General features: G+C 46.4%; 1 protein-coding gene across 17 annotated transcripts in view; it reads left to right on the forward strand.

Moving 5' to 3' along the window:
- Positions 1-20,256, forward strand: part of ABHD6 (abhydrolase domain containing 6, acylglycerol lipase) — a 57,123-nt gene extending 36,867 nt beyond the window's left edge. For 16 of the 17 annotated variants that reach the window (XM_078351310.1, XM_035275910.3, XM_078351313.1 and 13 more), the window contains 4 exons: positions 1,937-2,094; positions 5,974-6,028; positions 6,225-6,325; positions 11,814-12,960. In XM_078351310.1, coding sequence (XP_078207436.1) covers positions 1,937-2,094; positions 5,974-6,028; positions 6,225-6,325; positions 11,814-11,990 — 491 coding nt within the window. In that variant the 3' untranslated portion in view covers positions 11,991-12,960. Of the gene's footprint in view, positions 1-1,936; positions 2,095-5,973; positions 6,029-6,224; positions 6,326-11,813; positions 12,961-17,251 lie in introns of those variants that run through there. The other variant, XM_078351316.1, reaches the window with a different exon arrangement.
- Positions 20,257-20,943: the final 687 nt, after the last annotated feature.

Raw genomic sequence — 20,943 nt, forward strand, 5'->3', positions numbered from 1 at the left:
AAAAATTTTGAAATAATTTTAAATTTAAAGAAATATTACAGAGATGGTATAGAGAGCCCCATATAACCTTTACTTAGTTTCCCCATTGTTAATAGCTCACATTACTACAGTAAATTGGTCACAACTAAGAAACCAGCATTGATATATTACTGTTAACTGAACTCCAGGCTTTATTTGGATTTCATTTAGTTTTTCAACTAATGTCCTTCTTCTGTTCTGGGATCCAGTCCAGGATACCACGTGACATTTAACCTAGGGTTAGTTTTAAAGAGAGAGGAAATAGATAGTGTCATCTGTTTCATGGCACCCTGAAGGCCATACATCATACCTGTGTTAGATTTCAAGGGTTTACTGTACATAGATTTATAAAGTGTGGATTTCTGCATCACAACCAATATTATTGATGCTATTGCCTTTCTTTGTAAAATCTAGCTCTTTGCTAGGTTTTGCTGGGTGAGATCGCTCACACCTGTAATCCCAACACTTTGGGAGGCTAAGAGGGGAGGACTGCTTGAGGCTAGGTTTTCAAGACCAGCCTGGGGGAGACCCCATCTCTACAAAAATATAAAATAAAATTAAAAAATCGAACATGTATACATGTTTATTACAGCACTGCTTACAATAGCAAAGACTTGTAACCAACCCAGATGCCCATCAATGATAGACTGGATAAAGAAAATGTGGCGCATATACACCGTGGAATACTATGCAGCCGTTTAAAAAAATGAGTTCATGTCCTTTGCAGGGACATGGATGAGGCTGGAAGCCATCATCCTCAGCAAACTAACACAGGAACAGAAAACCAAGCACTGCATGTTCCCACTCATAAGTGGGAGCTGAACAATGAGAACACGTGGACACAGGGAGGGGAACATCACATACCAGTGCCTGTCAGTGGGTGGGGGTCAAGGGGAGGGAAAGCATTAGGACAAATACCTAATGCATGTGGGGCCTAAAACCTAGATGACAGTTTGATAGGTACAGCAAACCACCATAGCACTCGTATACCTATGTAACAAACCTGCACCTTCTGCACTTGTATCCCAGAACTTAAAGTGAAAAAAAATCTAATCGTTTGACTAAGCTAAATGCCTAGAAGCTTGCTTCATGCTGGAAGTGAAAATGAGTTTTGCCCTTTTGCATAATTCTGTGGACTCTGGTGTCATGCCCTGAGGTGATGGGAGATAATGAGCAATCTCAAAGAGAATCCTTCTCAACAGCAGCCAAGTGCTCTCCTAGAGGCAGAGCGACTCTGGAGAAGGCAGCAGCGTTGCTGCCCTGAAGCAAGGAACAGCTCGGAAGCCTCCCAGTTCCCCTGTGTTTTGTTACTGACCCCAAATAAGAAAGTACCACCTGAGTACCGGCCAAGGGAAGGAGTAGTCATTCGTACCAGCCCTGTTTTTTCTTCCGGTCATGTGTTTCCTCACATTTCCCATCAACAATCAGATGTGCTCAGGCAAGTTGTCTTCAAGGCTAATCCTTCTTAAATTCTATCATACATAGGAATCTCCTGGCAACTTGTGAGAATGCAAATTCTGGTTCAAGAGGCTTAGGGAGCGGGAGCATCTGCAATTCTTGCAGGCTTTCAATGCTCCTGGTCCACGGACCAGTGTGAGTAACTTGTGAGAAGCAAATTCTGGTTCAAGAGGCTCAGGGAGGGGAAGCATCTGCATTTCTTGCAGGCTTTCAATGCTCCTGGTCCACAGACCACAGTGTGAGTAACCAGTCCCTGAAATACGTGGAAGGATTTTTTGTGTGTGTTTCTCAGTGTGGTTTTGATTTGAGCAAGGATGGCAGTACCAACAAAAAAGAAATTTACTCATGAAAGAAACCTTAAATATATTAACTCAGGGCTTCTACTGGAAGTTCCCTATATAAAATGGGGTTGGTAAGAAGGTGGATGTATTGTCAAACCATTTGGGTTTGAATCTCACAGGCCTGCAGTACTCAACTGATAATCAGTTCATACAACGGCTCAAAGAACTGCAGGACTCTGCCGCCGTGGAGAAGATTCCCTTGATCCCGTCTACCCCAGAAGAGATGAGCGAAATGCTTCAGCTCTGCTCCTATGTCCGCTTCAAGGTGCCCCAGCAGGTAATGTGGTTGCAACAGTGACACAACTACCCTCCCCAGAGGCTTGGGGGCGAGTGCCAGTTTCCTCCACATATTCCCTCCTTTACCTACTCATTGACTCCTCCTTGTCCTCTTCAGAAGTGTCTCTGCAGTCCCTGTGACATGCCAGGCACTGTGCTGGCACAGTGGTCAATAAAGACAAGAAGCTCCCTGGGCAGGCATGGTCCAGTGGGGGAGGTAGACAATGACAAGCAAACAATTACCAGTGGTCATGAGTTTTATAGAGGAAATGAAGATGGTGTAGTGATTGAATAGGAAGGCAGGGGTGGCTTTGATAAGCCTCTTTGAGGAACAGCATAGACAGAGGTGGAAAAACATGTATATTCAAGATGAAGGAGGCTGGAATGGCTGGAGCCCCAAGAATAAGAGAAGGGTCGAGATGGAGTTAGAAAGGGAGGCAGGGGCTAATTCAGAGACACTCAATTGAAAAAAAATCTTAGGACTTCTTTACACTCTTAAAAATTATTGAGGAACCCAAAGGGTTTTTATTTATGGGGGTTATATTTACTATTAATATTTACCATATTAGAAATGAAAACTCATGCCAGGTGTGGTGGTTCATGCCTATAATCCCAGCACTTTGGGAGGCCAAGATGGCAGGATCGCTTGAGGCTAGGAGTTCAAGACCAGCCTGGTCAATGTAGCAAGACCCCATCTCTATTTAAATACAAATAAAATAAATGAAAACTCAGAAGATTTTAAAATGTACAAGCACTCATTCCAGTAGCCAGGAGCAAGGACATCATCCCACATCATATAGGCTCTGAAAAACTGTACTTTTGAGAGAATGTAAATGAAGAGGCAAGTAACATTGAGTATTGGGAAAGTAGTTTGACCTCCTGGACTCCCAGGAGCCACTTTGAAAAATGTTGGACTAGATCCTGTAGGACCTTATAGCTTATGGAAAGGAGCCAGGGGTTTTTCTAAGTATAGCCCCCCACTGAGGGATTGTAGGAGAGCACAAATAGAACAAAGGAACCCATCTGGGAAGTGTTGGTGCCTTGGAGACGATGGTGGTGTAGACTAGGGTTGCAGCAATGGAGACGAGATTTGAGGAAGAACAGGATGTACAGGCAAATTGGAAATGGGGGCTGGGGAAAGGGGAGGAGTCACTGGTGACTTCCAGCACTTGAGGTCCTGGATGGTTAAAAGTAGTATTTTCCTGGCTGGGCATGATGGCTCACACCTGTATTCTCAGCACTTTCGGAGGCCAAGGCAGGTGGATTGTGTGAGTGCAGGAGTTTGAGACCGGCCTGGGCAAGGTAGCAACACCTCATCTCTACAAAAAAATTTTTTAAAAATTAGCCAAGTGTGGTGGCACACACCTGTAGTTTCAGCTACTCAGGAGGCTGAGGTAAGAGGATCACCTGAGCCCAGGAGGTGGAGGCTGCAGTGAGCCAAGATCTTGCCACTGTACTCCATCCTGGGCGACAGAGTGAGAACCTGTCTCAAAAAAAAACAAAAACAAACACAGAGATAGTATATTCTGAGGAGGGCAAGGGCAGGTTTGGGGAGTATGCCAAGGGCTCCATTTTTCACTTGTTAAGTTCTGGTTGCCTGTGAGGCCTCCAAGTGCAGAGGTCAAGTTGTAGCTAAGGGAAGCGTGGCCTGAAGCTGTATGTACGTTGGTGCCATCAGCAGACACTAATATTGAAGGTCATGGGTCTGAATGAGGTCATCTAGGGAGATAGTATGAAGAACCAGGAGAGGAGGGTCCAAGGCTGAGGCTTCATGACCCCAAATTATCTCCCTCTGTTGTAGGAGCTTGACCCTGCCTGGGGGTGGACGGGTCCTCCTAGGACTTGAGAAAATGGGTCCTATTCAGAAGTTGTGAACATGATTCAATTAATAGATGTGGCCTGTCCCTCAGGAAACACCCAGAATCATTCTGTGGCCTGTTCCAGCCCTGAAATCCTTTTTAGCTCTGAAGTTGCACTCCTTTCTCTCAGTACTGATCTCTTCCCAGAACAGAGTGGACAAATGGTGTTTTAGAAAACTCCGTGTTTTGAGTTGTCAGGGATATGAAAACACCAAGAGAAAAATAAATGGCAGCTCTAAAAGCCTTTCCTTCCTCGGAGAGAAGGAGTACTCCATGTTTTGAGTTGTCAGGGATATGAAAACACCAAGAGAAAAATAAATGGCAGCTCTAAAAGCCTTTCCTTCCTCGGAGAGAAGGAGTACCCGCACACTCAGCCCACCACGTCATATTGTGTTGTGCTTGTCTGTCTACACATCTGTGGCCTCCGCTAGGGACTTTGTCTTAATTGGCTGTTCTGTCCCCAGACTTTAGCACAGTGCTTGCATGAAGTAGGTCCTAGCTATAGATTGGATGGATTGATGGATGAGCACATGCTTGGATAATGCAGTGATAGAAAATGGATGGGTGGGTAGTTGCAGGATAGATTTTTGCATAAATTGATTATGTGCCAGTGCACAGATGATTTAGGTCTGCAGGATGGAGAGATGGCTGCATGGATGGGAGGATCTCTGGATAATGCAGAGATGGAGGTTGGATGGATTGGTGTATGCAGGAGAGATAGACAAATGCATATGTGGTTCAGGATGGATGGGTGGATTGAGTAGAGGTGGAGGATGGATGGATGCAAGACAAATAGATATGTGTGGGTACGGGATGGATAGCTGAACAAAGAAAATGTCTGATGCTGAGCACAGTGTGGTTATTCAACAAATTGTGATTGTTCTTATCTCCGGGCTGAATGAGTTAGAGTCTAGTGATGCTCCAGAGGGTTGGCTTAGTCCATAGCAGCCATGGCTGGGTCTTCCCCACTTTCAGTCAGTGCACAGGACTCCTGAGAGAGTGCATTGAAGGGGTTCAGACCTGTTTCCAGGTAGAGGAGAGGAGTGGAGGAGTACAGCCACTAATGTGAACCCTGTACTCTACCTCAGGAGTCCTGAGGCAGGAGGAAGAGAAGGACTGTTTCTTCCAGCCACCACTACCTCTTTGGGTCAGTAGCCCAGGTCCAGGAGATCTGGCCTGTCCACATGGGCTGCAGCCCTCAGCAGGAAAGGCAAAGGTGGTGTCAAATGATAAATAAAGGACTGTGGAACCCTCCCCAGAATCTCCTCAATAGTTTATTTCTTTGTTGTTTAATAGACCTATCATCCCCAGTGGCTGAATTTTTTTAATAGAACTTGTTCTACATTTGGATATTACTGGCTAATTACTTTGTATTATGGTCATCCTCATTATGTCTTTCTTTTTTCTTTCTTTCTTTTTTGTTTTTGGCTCTGTCACTCAGGCTGCAGTGCAGTGGCATGATCTTAGCTCACTGCAACCTCCGCCTCCTGGGTTCAAGTGATTGTCCTGCCTCAGCCTCCCCAGTAGATGGGATTACAGCCCTGCACCACCACATCTGGCTAGTTTTTGTCTAGAGATGGGGGTTTCACCATGTTGACCAGGCTGGTCTCGAACTCCCGGCCTCAAGTTATCCACCCACCTCAGCCCCCCAGAGGGCTGGGATTACAGGCGTGAGTCACCGCACCCAGCCCATGCTGTTTATGTCTTAAGTGAAACAGGGAATCTCTCAAGCTAAAGTTGCTGTCAGGCCATCTCAGGTGTCTTTAACATGCTGTAGGGCACCTCCAGTTTCACGATATTACCCAAGTTTCTTTATAATTAAATTTAAAAAAAAACTTCTTGGAAGCCTAACTCCCATTAGACTGTGTGCTGCATCATGGGAATTCAGAGGGCCAGGCTCTAAAGACCTTGACAGTGCAACAAATTGCTGGACCTCATTCTCATTCATTGTCCCAGAGCTATGGGAGGCCTGAGCAAATGAGTCTTCTTTTGCTTTCTAACGCTGGGTTCTTTATCCTTAGATCCTGCAAGGCCTTGTTGATGTCCGCATCCCTCATAACAACTTCTACCGAAAGCGTAAGTAGCCCTGCTTTCAGCTTGGAGCTCTGTGGATGGATGGCTTTTATTTCTTAAATCTCTGACACTATGAATGTCTCCGTGGGCCCCTGAAGAGAGGAAGTAGTGACCTGGACTCAGTGACTATCCCATGACCCTGCAGGGGTGCCAGAGGCACAGTCTAGTACATGCTCAATTTGTTTTCCTTTTCTACAAGTGTTTTTGGAAATCGTCAGTGAGAAGTCCAGATACTCTCTCCATCAGAACATGGACAAGATCAAGGTCCCGACGCAGATCATCTGGGGAAAACAAGACCAGGTATGTAACACATGCCCATGGTGATCTGTGCTTGTCACCAGGGCCTCAGGAAAAACGTCCTTGAGGAAGAGCAAGTGGTTGTTTACGGAGTGAGCTGATAGCTGCTGTCGGGAGAGGGGGAGGCACGTGTGTTGGGTGGCGGTGTTGACAGGGCAGAGTTCTGGGAGTTAAGAGCAACAACATTTGGTCTGGTAAAAGAAAAGGCAATGTTAAATCATTTTTAAAAATCATTTTTATCAAAGCCATGCAGTCACATGGTATAAAAAATCTTCAAAAAGCACCAAAAGGTTTAGAATAATGAAAACTTGGTCTTTTTCACATCCCAAATCCCAGTTTCTATTAATATGAGGCAACTCTTACTGTCTTATATATATTTCTTAGATTTTTTTTTTTTTTTTGAGACAGAGTCTCACTCTGTTGCCCAGGCTGGAGTGCAGTGGTGCAATTTCACCTCACTGCAACCTCTGCCTCCCAGGATCAAGCGATCCTCCTGTCTCAGCCTCCCAAGTCACTGGGATTACAGGTGCACACCACAACACCTGGCTAATTTTTGTATTTTTTTTTTTTTTTTTTTTTTTTAGTAGAGACAGGGTTTCACCATGTTGGCCAGGCTGGTCTTGAGCACCTGATCTCAGGTAATCCACCTGCCTCCGCCTCCCAAAATGCTAGGATTACAGGCGTGAGCCAACATGCTTCGCCTAAATTTTTTAAGCTAGAAGTTGGCAACTGTTTTCTGTAAAGGCCAGATGGTAAATATTGTCAGCTTTGTGGTCCAGTCTCTGTCATAACTGGGCAGAGTTGAGTAACTCTGATGTGATAGTACAAAAGCAGAATAGGCAATATGGAAACAAATCCATGGCTGTGTTCCAGTGAACCTTTATTTATAAAAGCAGGGAGCGAGCCATTCTTCGCCTACTCCTATTCTAAGCACACATGTATTGGATACATATGCCTGCCTATACATATCTAAGCTTTCAAACATGCTAGATACACTGGCATCTACGATGCATATTTGAAAGCTTAGATATGTATAGGCATGCATATGTAAGATATATATATAAGATTATATATGTGCGTTTACATATATATATAAAAGAAGTATGTATCTTGGAAATCATTTCATATCAGCCCATACAGACCTATTCATTCTATTTTTAAAAATATTTTATCTTGAAATAATTTCAAACTTATAGAAAATTTGAAAGAAGGCCAGGCATGGTGGCTCATGCCTATAATGCCAGCACTTTGGGAGGCTAAGGCAGGAGGATCGATTGAGCCCAGTTTGAGACCAACCTGGGCAACACAGTGAGATCCCATCTCTATAAAAAATAAATTTTTTAAAAAGTAGCCAAGCCTGGTGACACACACCTGTAGTCGCAGCTACTCTGGAGGGTGAGGCAGGTGGGTCACTTGAGTCCAGGACCTGAGGTGGCAGTGAGCCATGATTGTTCCACTGCACTCCAGCCTATGTCACATGGCAGGATCCTATCTCAAAAAAAAAACAATGGAGTATACCTGCATACCCTTTACCTAAGTGCATCAATTTTTAACTGGCAGGAGGTCACACTGTGGCCACAAAGACCCACAAGTGCAGGAGTGACCCAGGCAGGAGAGAATGGGGAGGAGCAGCCGGGCTGTGCCCATGGCAAGTATGCAGAGTCAGGGGTAATGGTGTTTTAGATCAGCCAGGCATGGCAAGGATTCACAGCGTGGGTTTGTGGACGTGGAGAGGAGGGGATCTCATATGCTCTCTTCTGCAGCAGCCAGGAACTGAAAGAAGCTTTGTTTATCCCCTGGGCTATGCCAGCAGAGAGTCATTTGATCAGGAATCAGAGCCAGAGCATTGAAGGCCTTTTGTTGTTCTAAAACGGTGATTTGGGGCTCCCAGGAGCCAACAGGGAGAGGCCGTAACCCATCTTCCTGTGGAGACAGTGCAGAATCGAGAGCACTGGCCTTGGAGTCTGAAAGGCTATGTTCCAGCCCTGCTTTTGTCGTTGACCAGCCCATGACCTTGAGCAAGTAACTCAGCCCCTCTAAATTGAGGGTTTCTCTTCTAGTACTGGGGTTATTTTGAGGCTCAAATGAAATAATATATATGAAAGTAATCTTCTAACTGGAAAAAAATAAATGATTAGGTTAGCTGATAGTAGATTAGATTATTCATGTCCTTTGCCTCTGATGGTGGCCTCAATGCATGGTTCAGAATTTCTTTCCAGACTCAGAAGTCCATGTTGTTCCAGAAAAAGAGCCTGCTATAAATACGATCAGATCCTTCATGTGTTTTGTGGACTGTCCCTGGGATAGATGCCAAATAGCAGAGGCTTCAGGGAATCTTTTATTTCACGGCGTTTTGCCTCCCAAGCTCGCTGGCTCTTTTCCTGCTCTGTCACCAACATTTGGTGTCACAGCACCCGCCCCTACCAGGCCGAATTCAGCCTCCTTCTTCTTTGGACCCCTTTAGGCTGGCTGCTATACCGCACAACTGCAGGGGGAGCCATGTGCATCGTCATCTATGTGAATGATGGATTTGGACAGTATACAACCTGTACAACCGAACATGGTAGCCCTCCCTCAGAGGGTTTCTGCATGCTTCAGTTCATGCATCACACCTCTGTGTTCAGTTCACCAAAGTAGCTATTACTCTTTATGTCCCTTCTCCCTGCCAGCACTGTGCCTGGTATGCAGGAGACCCAGGGTACACAGTGAGTGAGTGAACAAGTGAGAAATTGAGCAAACCAATTAGTGAAGGGATAAACTCACAACTGACCGCCCACACATTTAGCCAGTTAACAGGCATTTATTGAGCACCTAGTATGTGCCTAACACTGTATTAGGCCCTGAGGATACAGTAGGGACCAAGACAGCTAGGATCCCTGCCCTCCAGCAGCTTCTCGTCTATAGTGCATAGCAGGGCTGAGATGAGGCTGAGATGAGAGAGATGTGTCATGCAAGTGCAGCGTCAGGTCCTATCTGTATTTGTGATTTTGATATTCTGTTCATCATGTGTCTTTTGCATTAATGTTTTTTAACATACTGCACTAAAATATTTTTCTCTTGATTGCGGAGTTTTCTGGCACTCAAATTTTGTGCCTTATGCCAGTGTCTCACCTGCCTCACTCTCATCTTGGCCCTGGTGTGAAACAATGTAGGAAAAGATTTTGTTTTTGTTTTTCTTGGTGGGGGGAGTTGTTTGTTTGTTTTGAGACCGGTTCTTGCTCTGTCTCCCAAGCTAGAATGCAGTGGTACAATCACAGCTTACTGCAGTCTTAACCTCCTGAGCTCAAGTGATGCTCCCACCTCTGCCTCCCAAGCAGCTGGGACTACAGGCATGTGCCACCATGCCCTGCAATTTTTTATTTTTTATAGAGATGAGGTCTTACTGTGTTGCTCAGGCTGGTCTTGAACTCTTGGGTTCAAGAGATCTTCCCACCTGGGCCTCCCAGAGTGCTGGGGATTATAGGTGGGAGCCACCACACTAGCCCAGGACAAGTTTTTGACCATCTATATGAATATTCTATCCAGGAAACAGCTAATATGGTTCCCACAGATGTGCATATCTCATCAGGGGCCGTTCTGTAATTGCACTTACCTCTGAGTGGCCATAGGGAATGATGGGTTTGTAATGCTAACCAGCAAACAGTGCCAAAGCCAGGAGCTCATATGGGTATTTTTGCCAGGGAGTTGTAGTTTCTGATCTCTCTGCAATAGAGATATTTATTTTGGCTGGGCATGGTGGTGCATACCTGTCATCCCAGCTACCTGGGGGGCGCTGAGGTGGGAGGATCACTTGAGCCCAGTGGGTGAAGGCTGAAGTGAGCCATGATGGCATCACTGCACTCCAACCTGGGCAACAGAGCAAGAGCTGTCTCAAAAAAAAAAAAAAACAAAAAAAGACACTCAGTTGGGAGTTTCTACTTGTTCAGGCTGTTTTTACCTGTTGACTACATCTGCATTTCCCCTGGGTGTTTCCACAGTAGCTGGGTGTTATTCCTGCTCAGTGGGTTGCCATGGCAGCCTTAGCTGTGATTGAGTGGCAAGGCAAAGATTTCCAATTCCTTGGCTGGAATTAGCTGTTAAGCTCCCCATTAGCTGTTCCATTTCCTGGTCCAGTGATGCCCTGCAGTGCTCCATTCCTTGACTGAGGCATCCTCTTGCCTTAACTCCCCAGTGGGCAGAAAATCTTGGTTTTAATGATTTGAGTTGGTGAGAATAGAGCAAAGACACAGAAGGCGCTTGAGTTTGGGCTTTTGCAGTTAAGGATAGGGAGGAGGGGGCCCTCTTGTCCGGGATGAATTGAAGGTAAAAGCGACTAAGAGAAGTGAAGTGACTGCAGATCCACTTCTGAGGGCGGATGTTGGAGAAAAAGCTGGAGGTGGATTGGCATAGTAGCTGGGACCCAGAGGAAAATGAAAGGAAATGAGTTGTTTGAAAAGGGTCAGCCCTGGAAAAGTTCTGACTTTCATGTTGGAAAAGCATTCCCCATTATCCACAGACATCAGGGCTGGGAAATACAGGGCTCCAGGGATCCCCAGAGGACCTTCAAAGATATACTCCCAGCCAGGTGTGGCGGCTCACACCTATAATCTCAGCACTTTGGGAGGCCGAGGCAGGTGGATCACCTGAGGTCAGGAGTTTGAGACCAGCCTGGCCAACGTGGCGAAACCCCATCTCTACAAAAATTAGCCAGGCAAGGTGGCAGGCACCTATAATCCCAGCTACTAGGGAGGCTGAGGCAGGAGAATTGGCTGAACCTGGAGGGTGGAGGTTGCAGTGAGCTGAGACCATACCACTTCATTCCAGCCTGGACAAAAGAGTGAAACGCCTCAAAAAAAAAAAAAAAAAGAGATACCCCCAGCTTGTGATAATTAGCTTTCCCCTCTTGGATCTTCCTCATGTTCACCTCCCACAGCTTGGGCTCCCCTAACCAGGCACAGAGCCAGCCTGATCAAGTCACTCACCTTAACACTCCCCCTGGTGGCTGTAGGAACAGCCCCCTCTTCTCTGCCTCTTCTCTCCCCACTGCCCATGTGCTCAGTGTCTCAGCTGTCATGCTCCTTGATGGCTGCTGCACTCGCCATGACCTCCCCCACCCCATGCCATTCCCATGTCTATGAATGCTCCCCTCCTGTCCCCTCTCTACTCTCCTGGGACTCAGGAACAAGATCTTCCATCCACCTTGCCCCTCCCCTGTGCCTCTGGCTTCCCCACCATACCATAACCTCCTCCAGGGCAGGGAATGTGTTTTCTACCTCAGTATTACTGACAGCAGCCCAGCTCCTGGCACAGAGTTGCAGAATGAAATAGGAAGCATCATGGTCACTTTCATTCAGAGAGCCACAAGCCCCAACACCAAAGGGACTTGGTCCTAAAATTCACATCCTCCTGCCCCGCTGACCCCTCCAGGCCTTGGTGGAAGTTCTGTCCATGGAGTGCACATGTGGGTGTCTGAATCTTTGCGTATCATCCAGCTCCCTCTCTTGCCCGGCAGGTGCTAGATGTGTCTGGGGCGGACATGTTGGCCAAGTCAATTGCCAATTGCCAGGTGGAGCTTCTGGAAAACTGTGGGCACTCGGTAGTGATGGAGAGACCCAGGAAGACAGCCAAGCTCATCGTCGACTTTTTAGCTTCTGTGCACAACACAGACAACAACAAGAAGCTGGACTGAGGCCCTGACTGCAGCCTGTATTCGACACACAGCACCTGCTCCCATCCCCCAAATCTGACGCAGCCACCACTCTCAGGGATCCTGCCCCAAATGCGGTCGGAGCGCCAGTGACCCTGAGGAAGCCAGTCCCTTATCCCTGGTATCCACGGTTCCCCAGAGCTTTGGGACCATGAGAAAACCTCCAAGATCTTTTTCACAAAATAGAAGAAACTCATATGGAACAAAAGAAGAAACCCCAGCCATAAAATCTACCATGAAGTCTTCAAGTTCATGTTACTGACAAGCTTGTGCAAAGTAGCCACTTGGACCATAATGAAATCGAGGACATTTTCTTTGCGACATTCCTTATAGACGGAGACCCAAGATATTTGTGTTGCTTCAGGTGTATTCCCTTGCATGGGCAGTGGCTTTTATAGGAGCATTAGTCCTCATTCGCTGAACCCTGTCGTTTAGGTCGAATTTAAGTTTTACATAGAGACCCATGTATGACTGCAGCCCATTGGCTGCAAGACCAGGGAGTAAAGTGGCGAGTGGAAGGAAATGTTTACATGCATGGAGGGGCATTGTTCCAGCCCTCGGAGCGGCCAGAGCAACAGAGCACATGGGTGTGTGGTTCATTCAGCACCCATGAAGTCAGATATGTTTGGAGTGAACCCGCAACAGTCGCAGAATGAACGCCTAGCAGGGAAAGTTTCCTAGGAATAATTTATTATTAACAAAATAGGACTAATAAAGCAATAATGTTCTAGACATCTGTCTAAGTAATCAGACTCAGGTTCCACACACAAGCAACAGCTCGTGGGCCTCTTTTCTATTTCGGTGTGCTACTGAGAACCCCTGGATGTAAAATACTAGTTCGTTAATGAATTCTGTGAATTCTGTGAACAGTAACGTGATTGAAAATAAGTCTAAGCAGCTGTAAAAGTGACCACAGTGACATGAAATAAATTTAATAAGTTTAGATCAGCAACATGCACGTGGTTTCTATTTGTGAACTCCTAATTAGGCGCAATGTTGGCAGAGTTTCTGTTAACTTTAAAATGTGTTTTTTAAAGTAAGCCTTTTTCGACAGGCTTTGGAAGTCTTTGCATGGATAATTTATTAGTTTTAGGGAATCATGTTTGCAATTTTTATTCAGTTGAAATTGTATATCTAAGGCCAGGGACAGTGGCTCATGCCTGTAATCCCAGTACTTTGGGAGGTCGAGGTGGGTGGATTGCTTGAGGCCAGGAGTTTGAGACCAGCCCTGCCATCATGGCAAAACCTTATCTCTACTAAAAATACAAAAATTAGCTGGGCGTGGTGGCACACACCTGTAATCCCAGCTACCTGGGACCCTGAGACATGAGAATCACTTGAACCCAGGAGGTGGAGGTTGTAGTGAGCCAAGATGGCACTATTGCACTCCAGCCTAGGCAACAAGTGAGAAACTCCATCTCAAAAAAAAAAAAAAAAAACATTCACTGAAATTGTATATCAAAAGCCAAAAGCAAGAGTCCTCAAACTATTCTTTTCGACTCTTCTGTGGCATTTAGGAGCCCTAAACTCCCCAGGCGAGAAGCTTCATTTTTTCCAACTTTTCTTTTTTTTTATAGAAAATCTACAGCCAAGTCATTCTGGGAATAAAATGAGATAACTTTATAGTTTAAATTGGAATTCAGGACAGTGTTTGAATATTTTAGTTTACCAGAAAAGAATGGAACTTGAGCTTAAAACGAAGAAGAAGATACGAAGGTGTGACATCAAGTTGGGATGCAGCTAAAGCAGTGCTCAGAGGGAAATTTATAGACTTCAGTATGCATATTAGAAGAGAAGAGGCTAGGTGGAGTGGCTGACACCTGTAGTTCCAACACCTTGGGAAGCCAAGGCAGGAAGATTGCTTGAGCCCAGGAGTTTGAGACCACCCTAGGCAACATGGCAAGACCCCATCTCTTAAAAAAAAAAAAGAGAAAGAAAAATCAATAAATTAAGCGTCTGTCTCAAGAAACAAGAAAAGAAATAATATCAAAGCCAGAGAAAAATAGAGGGAAGTAATACAGATGAAAACAAAAATCAATGAAGTAGAAAATAAAGTAGATATTAGACATTTTATTTGTTCCAATTTCCTATATTCACTGAGAATTCTGAGCACGGTGGGAGAGGGGTTCAGTGTTGGTGGGCCTAGCTGGTGAGAGATGGTTTCCTCAAGATCACTGAAGAAGCCCGAGACCTGGGATAGTACCTCAGATCAGAAACCGCAGTGGATATAGGAGTTCTTCTGCTCTGGGTTGAATACCAGTTAAAGATAACATCAAAAGCAGTCTCTGAACTGTGCCCACCATGGGGTCATTCAGGCAGGGTGTGTGCCGTTTATCCCAGCCCAGAAGGACAGTAGGCAAGTTCCGCAGCTGGACACAGCTTCCATCTCCTCTGCTGGCACCAGAAAGCATTGACTACAAGCTGTGAGCAGAGAGGATGAGAGTCATTTTTAACTATAAGGTGGGTTTTCAGGTTCTCGCTTGGTGTTGCAATTCTGGCCACACCCAGAAGACCCTGTGCCTCACTTCCTGCTTCTGTGACTATAGCAAGCCTGCTGGTTACTGCCAGCTCTGAGTCCCCTGTGCCACACCCCTCTGGCCCCTATGGTGTGTGCCTTTGATGATGGTAGATTGGGAAGAAGAAAGGACTCATTCATCACCCCCTCCCTGAAAGACTGCGAGGAACTTCTGAAATGACAGTGGAAGGGCCTGGAAATCACAGCTGCAGCTGGGCTCTCATCCCACTGGCTGGAGCTGGGGCCTTCTGGGCTGCTGTGGGCCGACCCTCCTGATGAGGTGTTGAAGAGGGACAGGCAGCACTTAGAACTCAGTTTGCAGTCAGTCTGAGCTCCTTGTCTTGGACAGAGGTAACACTAGGAGTGATTGATGTAACAAATGCATCGGACTGATGGGCTGCCTGTGTAAGTTTGTATCATCATTTGAGCCCCAGTGAGTATTCCCCATCCTAGGGAACCTTACTTATAGCTTTGCCCACAGGAAATTCACAGGAAATTCTTGGGCCAGGCTGGAGGACTAAGTCTTGTAACTATGTGCCAGAGGCTATTCTGAGTCTTTTCATGCAGCCCTGTAGGTGTGACACCATGCCAGTTTTACAGCACAGGGACTGAGGCATGGAGTGGTGAAGTATCTTGCCCAAGGTCACACAGCTTACGAGGAAAGGGAAGCCTGTCGGTACATAACCGAAGGTAACTTATAAAAACAATGCTTTTACCTATTCAGGCAGGAGCTCTCCCGCCTACCTTACCAGTCTGCCTGGGGCTGCATTGGCTCATCCAGACCAGGCCAGTATGTGGCAGCTTCAGCCTTAGATTACTGGGGCCACACCTCCTGGCTTGAGCCCCTGTTGAAGAAGGTGACCCAGTTGTTGATTCATCATAGTTAAGGACTTCCAACTGCCCAGCCTCCTGCCGGACAGGAAACACAACTCACCTGGATTCCCACATCATTCTGCTAAGGACACAGACAGCGACAGCTTGCCCTCCCCACACCAGCCTCTTCAGTAACATGACTGGTGAAGGGCTCACTCACCTTGCTGATCCCCTCTTCTGCCCCCATGCTCTGGAAATGAGTGTTGTTTGTCCCCAGCAATATTCTGCTTTGGGAGAAGTCTCAGCTAAGTCTCACTGTCTCTCTGGGGTCTGACATGGAAAGCAGTTGAGAGATGTGGCCTGGCCGGACATGGTGGCTCACGCCTGTAATCCCAGCACTTTGGGAGGCTGAGGCGGGTGGATCACCTGAGGTCAGGAGTTTGAGACCAGCCTCCTCAACATGGCAAAACCCTTTCTTTACTGAAAATACAAAAAATTTGCTGGGTGTGGTGGTATACACTGATAGTCCCAGCTACTTGAGAGGCTGAGGCACGAGAATCACTTGAACCCGGGAGGTGGAGGCTGCAGAGCCAGGATTGCACCACTGCACTTCAGCCTGGGCAGCACAGCAAGACTCTGTCTCAAAAAAAAAAGAAAAATAATGTGGCCTGCTCCTAGCTGCCGCTTCAGAAGCCAGCCCTGAGGCTCTGCTGGGGTCTGTTCAGGCATCCTTTAAAGGGATTGCTTACTGGCCAGGGGCTATACCTGCCTTCAGACACATTTTAGGCCTAATATTTATACATAAATGCTGAACTTAGGCCCCCTCATTTACTTTCCAAGCCCTAGATACTGGTGGGTTGCTTAGGTAACTAACATCGTTCCAAAGTGGTGGCTGCAGACTTTAACAGGTGCAGGCCCCAGCCTTCTGCTTTGGAGGAGCCATCACCTTTCAGCTCTCCCAGCATCACTCCTTTAACCATAGACTGGACCTTCTCATCAGCCTTTTCTCCCTCCCTAATCCCAAATTGAGTGCTGTTCTTACAGTTTCTCCCTTTCCTGAAAGAAAAAATCAGAGCATTTTTTGGAGGGGTGGGGCTCATCACAGATAGGGCAGGGGAGATATCTTCAAATTACCTGCCAAGGCCAGGACCAGCAGGTGATAGTCCTGGTTCTGGCTCTTCTGGTGTCCCCAGCTACCCCCGGGCTGTGGGGTCCAGTGTCTGCCCCCTGGGGATGGTACCAACCAGGGTGTGGACTTGGGGTTGCCTGTGCTGGCAGTGGGAGGAGAGTCTTGTGACCATCATCAGCCTAGTCAGGCAAAGGGAAAGGATGAGGATAAGTGACTGCTAGGGTCACCTTTCAGCAGCAGGACAGTCCCTCTCTCTTGGCTCCTGGAGGAAACTTCCCTTCATTGGTTTCTGGATCTTTGGTCTTTAAATCTTCAAGGCAATGAACAGGAATCTGAGGCCATACCTAGGAGGCCAGGACCTGCAGCAGGGGATGGAAGAAGGAAGGGTTCGTAGGGGCAGTAAGCAGGTGACAGTTCCAATGACCAAAGGCCAAAGCTAGCTGGGTTGGGGGGCAGGTGACTTCTGAAGGATAACTGGAAAGGTGGCTGCCGAGACAACCCTTCCCCAAAGCTCTCAGGCCAGACGTGATTCAAATTCAGAAGCGTTCTGACCTGAAAAGGTATCACAGTGTATATACCATGTATGTGATGCCCTCTGCAGGGTCTGGGGCCACCACGCATGACAAATAAATGCCTTCATATTTCCGCCATGCAGTGTATGTCTAGTCCCAGTAAGCGGGACAAAAGCTGTAAGCCCCACCTTAGTTCAGATTAAGCATTGGCGCTAGATGAAGATATTTGGTTTCCAGGGTTTTCTTTTTTGATGTTGTTGTTTTTTTTTTTCAGGATTGCAGATAAGGGATTGGGAGCCTGCTTTCCAGGTCTTGTCTCTTGCCTTAGGGGTAGGCTTAGGAAGCATTTTTTTTCTTCACACGTGGAAGGAGCAGACGGTCCACAGCTCCTTCTTGTGGCCTAACTATGTAAGTAGCAGGTCCTGATTTCAGTGTTACAAACTGATGCTCTAATTATTAGTGTTAACAAAAATGATGCTCTGTCACCTTAAAAGAAATCAAACAAAAAGATTTCTTTAAAAAGGAGAGTTTCCTATACCCTCTTTATGGCCCCACCTTCCCCATCGGGTCAGTCCCTTGGGATTTCTGTGCATTTGCACTCATACATACGGGTAAGCAGTGTGAAACTGGTTGGTTTTGTGGATTTTTAATTAATGTAACACAAATGGGGCTATGCTGGACATTACTGTTGCCCACTCCTCCTCCTGCTCTTTTCCATGGAGCTCTTCTAGGTCCAAACCTACAGATCCCCCAGGTTCCTATAACAGGGATGCAGAGTCCTCCAGAGAAAGCGGGGTGCAAATCATTTTGTAGGGACCTCTTTGAACCCCCAGGAGAAGAACTCTGAATTTGAAGAAAGGATTTAAGAACCCTCCAGAAACAAGCTGCTAAATTACAGGATGGTTATCCCCTCCCCAGATTCTCTCTTCCTGGGGCCCTGGAGCAACAGTCTTTTTTAGGAGAAAGCCATCTAAGATCACTTCCAAAGAAAGTTTCCTCCATCATTTAAATACAGTTCAGAAATGCTGGGTGAGACAAAGTTAAACAGCTTGGCTCCAGCTATAACCCCCTGACAAGCAGGGGAATGACGGAGGGAGAAAAGACGTCCTTCAGCAGCTGCTGGCAGAGGGGTGGGTGCTGGGGCAGGGGACCAGGCTGTCTTGCTGTTCCCTGGGTGATGGGGGTGGTAAGAGCTTCCAGTCTTTTTTACCATTGTCTGGTGCACTGCCCCCAGAGTTCCTGCCTGAAAAGGGGTGTGCTTATGTCCTTCCCAGGTCCCCTTTACTAACTACTGCATCCACCCTCCACCTGCTGTATTGGCTGCCATGTTGAACAGCCCTTGGATGACCAGAGATGCCTTCGAGGCTATGCCTATTCTCCTCTCACATCCAAGTGTTGCCATATAAAATACGGGATGCCCCATTAAATGTTAATTTCAGATAAACAACAAATACATTTTTAGTATAAAGATGTCCCATTCATTATTTATCTGAAGCTCAAATTTAACTGGGCATTCTTTATTGTTGCTGGTTTTTGCAGAGGGAAAAATAGATAGGTGTGGTCCACAGCTCCCTCTTGTGCCTAGCTATGTAAGTAGCAGGTCCTGATAGTTAGTTATTTAGTAATTATTAGTGTTACCAAAATGATGCCGTCACTTAAAAAGAAATCAAACAGTGAGGCAAGGTGGCTCACACCTGTAATCCCAGCACTTTGGGAGGCCGAGGTGGGCGGATCACCTAAGGTCAGTAGTTCGAGACCAGCCTGACCAACTTGGAGAAACCCCCATCTCTACTAAAAATACAAAATTAGCTGGACATGGTGGCACATCCCTGTAATCCCAGCTACTCGGGAGGCTGAGGCAGGAGAATCACTTGAACCCAAGAGGCAGAGGTTGTGGTGAGCCGAGATCACACCATTGCACTGCAGCCTGGGCAACAAGAGTGAAACTCCATCTCTCTCTCACATACACACACACAAAAATCAAACAAAAAGACTGCTTAAAAAATGAGAGTCTCTGACACTGTCTGCACAGCTCCACTCTTCCCCCCTCAGTCAGTCCACTGGGATTTCTGTGCATTTGCACACATTCGTATGGGTAAGAACTCCTGGGCTCAAGCAGTCCTCCTGCCTCAGCCTCCAAAAGCACTGTGATTACAGACACAAGCCACCGTGCCTGGCTTATCCTGTATTTTTATTTGCTAAATATGGCAACCCTATAGTTGGCAGCCAGTGATAGGAGGAATATGAAGGCTTGGCCCCCTCACCTCAAAACTTGGAAGCTTCTTTGGTATCATTTATGCTCCAGGACTCCCCATGGGATCCAGCTGAGGCAAAACTCAGCTGAATCTGTTACCGAAACACTAGGGCTTGTGTCTAGGTCCTGCCACTTACTGAAGAGAAAGCTAATCACTGAAACAATGAATACTGCCAGGGAAGAAGGCTTTCTGTGGGTGCTGCTGCTGCGGACATCGGAGATCAGTCTTAAATCCATCTCCCTGACTAAACTTAGGAGTTTATACAGCAGAAATATAACTACATGCAGGAAAACAGGAATCAGGGAAGAATAAGGAAGGGGAGTTGGTCAACAGGAAGCAGGTTCTGAGATAGGCAATCATGAAGGGTGAAAGATCTGGCCTCACATTGTCCAAATGCAATAATCTTGTGAGTTTCAGCTCCTCGATTACTATCTGGGAGGACTCATGGTTGGTTTCCTGAGAAAGGAACTCAGATAAGACAAATGTAGCTTTCTCAAATTTTAAGACTGAGAGGGTCAATTTCTACATTTACTCAAAAGAAGCCATAAGCATCAGTTCTATGTGATGATTGGACCGGTTTCAAATCCACATCTTTGCTTGGCTTCGTCTCCTGCCCTATCCTGCTTCCCTCCTTTACAGACTTGGGGGCTATCTCTCAATAAATCATTTCCATTAGGGTCCCTCTCTCAGGCTTGGCTTCTAGGGATTCTCAAGCACTGCCTGCTTTTCAGAGTTTCTTGTTTGGAGATGATGCCTGAGTTGCCTCAAAGGAGCAGCTCTCAGCCTGGTCTTCCACATGGGAGGGATAGAATGCAGCGTTTTAGGTTCTGGAGCCTCTTACCACCTTAGATAAATAACTTGGCTTCATTTTCTTCATCTGTGAAAAGTAGTAATAAATAGTGACATTGCATGATTGATGGAATAATGTGAGCAAGTTATCTGGTACTTGGCAAATCTTCCTAAACTATGTGATCTTGTTCTCTAAATGGAAACAATGGCTACAGTTCTGTAGGTTTTAACTTCTGATCATTTTCACTTCCTTTGTCCTATCTCCACAATCTGCTGACATAAGGGGATGTTTTCCATGAAATCAATGGAGAACAGGGGGACTGGAATCTTACTTGGACCCCTCTCTCTTGCCTTTTCTTCCCCAAGTTGAGAAAGCTTCTCAACTTAAGCAAAAAAAATCCATTTGGCACCAGTAAGCAAGGCAGGGAGGGGAGCCATACAGCAGAGGGGAAGTGTGGACCTAACTCCTTCTTGGCTGCCGTACCTTTCAGGAACATAAAATACAGACCTGCCACAACAGCTTTGCTCTGAAACACAGAGGGTGCCTGAAATGGTCCTCTTAAGAGCCAAGTGGCTCCACCCAATGCAGTACAGGGTAACTTTCATAAAGACTGGGCAGCTAGCCTGGACACCATAGCAAGATCTCCTCTCTAAAAATAAAAATTTAAAAAAAATTAGCTGGGGGCTGGGCATGGTGGCTCACGCCTGTAATCCCAGCACTTTGGAAGGCTGATGCGGGCAGATCACAAGGTCAAGAGATCGAGACCATCCTGGCCAACATGGTGAAACCCCGTCTCTACTAAAAATATAAAAAATTAGCTGGGCATGGTGGAGCGTGCCTGTAGTCCCAGCTACTTGGGAGGCTGAGGCAGGAGAATTGCTTGAAACCAGAAAACGGAAGTTGTAGTGAGCTGGGATCTCG

Source organism: Callithrix jacchus, chromosome 15 (genome assembly GCF_049354715.1).
Source record: "Callithrix jacchus isolate 240 chromosome 15, calJac240_pri, whole genome shotgun sequence".
Taxonomy (NCBI): domain Eukaryota; kingdom Metazoa; phylum Chordata; class Mammalia; order Primates; family Cebidae; genus Callithrix; species Callithrix jacchus.